This window comes from Anneissia japonica, unplaced genomic scaffold (genome assembly GCF_011630105.1).
Source record: "Anneissia japonica isolate Jap-2015-1 unplaced genomic scaffold, ASM1163010v1 scaffold287589_len272378_cov178, whole genome shotgun sequence".
NCBI lineage: Eukaryota > Metazoa > Echinodermata > Crinoidea > Comatulida > Comatulidae > Anneissia > Anneissia japonica.
In genome coordinates, this window is record NW_022726727.1 from 36,292 (window position 1) to 41,664 (window position 5,373).

The window sequence follows — 5,373 nt, forward strand, 5'->3', positions numbered from 1 at the left end:
TAGACTCAGTAATAACATGAGAACATTTTCATATACAAATATCACATTATATCATACCATGTAATAAACTAACAGTACGATAATAATGGCAGGATTTATGGCACGAAGAGACGCTTAGGGGGTGAAGAAAGTCAGTGATCGAGCTAGTTCCTACCTATTCCACCTATCAAGCGCCCTGAGTATCTTATGTTAGATGGATATCGCGCCGTATAAAACTACACTATTATTATTATTATTATTATTATTATTATTAAAGACAGATGATAATGGAATTTGTTGTGGTGACTTACATGATATTTATATCTTTTTTCCAGAATGCGCATACATACCGGTCATTCGAAGTAATATTCTGAAATAAATCGATTCGAGTTGTGAAATTCCATGTACAACAGCAAACGTCACACCAACAGTACATCAAAATCTCACCCACCCACAGCCACATACTGCCATCACCAATAAACATCAAAAGTTACAACAACATAGGAAAGCAACAGGAACATTAGTAATAACAACGTTAGCAGAAGCAACAACAGTGACAACAGTTGTTACTGCTACTACCAACACCACCAGTACTACGACCTACACTACTGCTACTGGTCACTGCCGCCACCTCCGCCGCCACCACCACCACCGCCGCCGCCAACGCCACCTTCGCCGCCACCGCCACAACAACCACTACACATCTGTACAATTTTGCTTCAGTTATTGAATTTGAATTAACAGTTGAGTCACTTGCTTTATGACAATTGGTAATATTTTAGGAGCTGCTGATCTATGTTTTGTTAAGTGCTATACCTTCTTTGTGTTCAATCTAAAGTTTACCGGGTTAGATATCTTAGCTCCATCCACAACAAAAGAGGCAGTCATCAAATTGGAAGCTAAAAACGTGGAATCGTTTTTACCAAATCTGTGAACGAGCAATGAACTTTTAATATCACCATTGAATATTTTGTACTGTACTCAAAAAGTGACTTATAATGACCTCATCCAGCCGGATTTTTTGTATATTTATAATCTATCAAATTGTCACGTAATGTTTTCGATAATAGAGGTACTTACTGATTAATAAGGCCTATGTGTTTGAAGAAGAGCAAGACAACGGCCGAGGTGAGATTACCTGCTTAATTCATAAAATTAAAAATAATCCACGTGTCGATGTTTTTTTTAAAGCTTAAGTACAGGCACACTACAAATGTATATCTATTCTAAATGTTAATAATATAATGTTCTATTTTGTTTAACATAAGTTTCGATCCCAATAATGACATCACTCTTATCACTCACAATATAATAAACCGTTAGGCCTATTGGTCAAATGACTTACGTTACTACGTTATACCATTTACAATGTCATTCATGTTATTACATGACGAAAAAGCTTAAAGTAAACTGCTTTACATGGACTGTTAAAATAATATAAAATCATAATTTTACACGATCAAGTAATAATTCTATGTTTAATAGACTGTATTTTTGACAGGCCTAAAATATGCGATTGGAGAAAAAACATCAGATAATAATACACTCTTACCTTGTTCTTGAGAATATTCTTCAAGGTCTAGTTTAAGTATATCTCCTTCTTTTGAAGAATATGAAAAACTACCACCAAAGAAATTACTAGATTGATTAATGATGACCTCTGTAGAAAAAGATGAGAAACTAATAAATCTATTTTATCGTAACACATTTATAATATACTTGTGAGGATTAATTTTTCCAGGTGGTGAATGGCGTATTAATTGATGCATGTTGTAACTTTGTAGGCCCTATACAATAATAACTCGCACTTGAGCTTTCGAATATGCTACAGATTTCAAAACATACTTTTGTCATTCCAAGCCAAATGATTAATTGTGTGAAAGTTGAGTCACGGAACATGGCTCCCATTCCTTGGCAGTGACTCTCTCTTGATATGGTAGTTTGTTTTAATTTTAGATGTCGAAACATCAACGTTCACTTCAAATCTCTATAGCACAACCAAAGTCATGTAAGCTGTTAGCTTTTTAAGAGCTCCACAATGTGGATATTGTATTGTACCACTGTTGTATTAACGATCTCTCTTAGTATGGTAGCTCTAATGTTGACATTGTATTGTACTCTTGTATGAATATAGTGGAGCTGCAGTAGGTGGAGATGCTTGCCTTCCAGTGCCATGGTCATGGTTTAAGTCTTCTCAATTGAGGATTGTACTTACATAAAAAAAAAACAACTGTAGTATTAAGCCTCTTGGGATTTATATTATGTAGCGTATTATACAAGACAATTATTAGTAAATAAGACGGTTATTTTAATACAGTGGAACTGTAGCAAGATGGAGACGATTGTCTTCTAATCCCATGGCCAGGGTACACATTCACCAACAACCCGTCAACCCATTTTATATTTTTAATTATAACTGATGGGTTGTTCTAGGCCTAGGCTTATGTTGATAAAAATGTTGAGTACGTTATATTTTAAAGAGTGATTTTAGTTAAACTTGAAAAGTTTGTTGTTTTCAATACAATGAGCCAATATGAATAATATAATATACAAGAAATATTTCTTATTTAAGAAAACGCCGCAACATCTTTAACTTATGACTGGTTTGTAGCCTATTTCCAAACTGAATAAATGAATGCATACTTGAGAATGACCTATATCATCTTCAATGCATTTCTTTTGTGACACATAAACATAGCAATAATAGCATACAAGTAGAATTGGTTTACGACTGGTTTAAAAAATAGCAACAAAGTTATTGCGGTTACAGGATTAAAATAATTATTTAAAAAAAACATACTAAATATACATTACATTAGAAATGTAGAAAGTGTGATAGGCCCTATATGAATTGATGTAGGCCTCTATAGGCCTACAATATAGACCTTCTTTAGCTTGTGTTCTTACCATTATTGTTGTTATTATTATTAATGATATTATTTTTTTAATATTTTATATTATTTATTTGTATTTAATTTTGTAAAAAATATATTTTATCATTGTTATTATTCTGCTGACTGGGTTGGACAGGTTATAGATAAATTCCATCATAGCCGATTTTTATGCTTCAGCTTTGTACGCTACCTATCTTCAGCCTACAACACCGTACCTCTCGAAATAATGTGACTTTAGCCTAGACTTTCCCTTGGGTAGCTACCCAGAGTCAGTTGCTGTGGTTATTCTTTTTATCGGATTGTCAATACATACGTACGTACGAAGATAGAGCTAAATAAACTGTTTTTTGCGATAATTTAATTGTCGAGGTCCCCGACGAAAGCAATGTGGGTGTGGTCGAGCTTTGATTAAAATGTTTCGGAAATGGTTCAGGAGCGACTCCCCCGACAATTTTGACAATTTAGGGGTTTCAAGCTTATTTAATCGATTTTAGAGTCTACTAATGTGTAGAAAATATATATATATATTTTTTCTTCCCGACGAATTGTGCTTTTTCTCTCCGACGGGGGAGGGGGAAGCTCTCCCTGACGGGGGGCCTGCCCCCTCCCGGACCCCCCGCTGGCGCACCCCTGGATTAAATGATCGACTGTAGGCCTCCTATAGCCAAGGCTTTTCGACCGGAATTCTCATTATTTTCGATTTTCATAGCTATGCATGATCGCGATTTAGCTTGATTTGCGGATGCTTAATTATGGCATAAAAAAGTTCGACTTTTCCCATTTCTATTTTATACCCTCTTCGCAGACGCTGTTTGGTCCTGAGACATCTTTTTGGTAACTGCGCATGCACGGCATGGCTCGAAATCGTCACTTACAGTACTCATTGCAAATGCTCACTTGCTGTCTAGCATTTCGAAGCGCATGCTCACTGTGTTTTATACATATTTCACGGACGTTCTTACTGACTGTTTCCTCTTGATCTTATCAGCCCAAAGGTGTGGCGCGAATTTTATGCTAATTGTATTCTATCGAAAATTTCACCGCGTGAGTTGAGCAAGCTTTTAGAACAACACAAGTGCTTGTAAGACTTATACTTAATAGGTCTAGGCCTATAGACCAACCTATCAGTTAGAATAAAAAAGTATAAAATGATAAAGACTGTTGAAGGGTTTTAGAACTCTTGACTGGTATGCATTATGAATGAGAATGGTTTTTGAAAGCATAAAAAGCAGCTTTGAATCTGGTCGGTTATTTGAGTAGTGTAGAGTATAGCACATACCTACTTACGAGTGGGCCTAGTAATACTGATCCTGAAAGGATATAAACGTTTAGAAATGGTCGGAAACATGTGTTAAGCCGGTTATGTATTGTTTTAATCAAGGAGGTATGAAAGTTTAATGTTGATTTGTCACAAACATCGTTTTATTTATTCAATATGAATAAAAGTAATAGGCATAGAGTTATATAGCAAGCAGATATATTATAAACATTAATTTTACCAGATCCGACGATATTCTATACACCTATGACGTAGGGACCTACTGTTTATTAATGACTGTTTACTCATTTAAAAAAAAATGAATAACGATCAAAATCAGATGGAAGTAAAAAAGCTTTCACTAATATACAGACGATTCTACAAAACAATCCTTAATGTTACCAGTCAATGAATCATGTAAATGAATACAGCAAATACGTTCACTGTTTATTGACAGCGAATTTTTTTCTCATATTTTGAAATATAAATAAATAAATAAATATAAGCATTTCTAACGTTTATATCTTTCAGAATCAGTACTATACAATTGCTACAAGACATGCCATATCTAGGATACTATGTAGGCCTACTCAAATAGTCATATTCAACATTAGGCCAAAAAAATATATATATAGGCCTACTTGTTTAGCGTCACATCCTCTGAAATTTTCAGGGGCGGGGGGCGGATTTTTTTTTTTTTATTTTTTTTTTTTTTGCTGACTTAGGCCTAGCCTAGGCCCTAATGTGTAGGCTTCTTAGGCCTAGAGATTTCAAAAACTGCATTGGTGCCAAGCCAGATTTATTACAAAGGCTATAACAGACACTAAATTTTACATAAAAGATTTGTTTGTACAATATTAATTTTAATTAGCATTGTGGTTCCGTAGGCAAACTGCTGCAGTGCTAGGCTAGGCCTATGCCAGGTGGGCCTAACCATACTTACTACTAGGGGTCTAGGCCTAGTAGGTAGTACTTAGGCTAGGCCTAAAACATCTGCCAATTGAAGCGTAGGTCGTAATCTATTATTTTTCTTCATAGTACTTTATTATTATCATATTTAAAACATTGTTTATTATCTAAAAAGAACCAAATAAAAACATGTACGCCTACGATCAAATTGTCCGTGATTTCTGTCAACGAGCACAATGTGTGAGGGAATCTATTTTTTTCTGCAGAAAAAGAAAACACACTTTGTGGCGCACTTCACATCTTGTTCCCTGTGCTGAAGATGAAAAAACGATC

At 35.0% G+C, this 5,373-nt stretch overlaps 1 protein-coding gene across 1 annotated transcript in view; it reads right to left on the bottom strand.

Annotated features, from left to right (window-relative positions):
• LOC117113339 (adhesion G-protein coupled receptor D1-like) overlaps positions 1-5,289 on the bottom strand; it is a 14,070-nt gene extending 8,781 nt beyond the window's left edge. Inside the window, exons 1-5 of the mRNA XM_033256652.1 lie at positions 5,242-5,289; positions 1,532-1,639; positions 1,060-1,117; positions 796-907; positions 291-349 (exon numbers count right to left, since the gene is read on the bottom strand). Of these exons, the coding sequence (XP_033112543.1) occupies positions 291-349; positions 796-867 (131 nt within the window). The 5' untranslated portion in view covers positions 868-907; positions 1,060-1,117; positions 1,532-1,639; positions 5,242-5,289. The remainder of the gene's footprint in view (positions 1-290; positions 350-795; positions 908-1,059; positions 1,118-1,531; positions 1,640-5,241) is intronic.
• Positions 5,290-5,373: the final 84 nt, after the last annotated feature.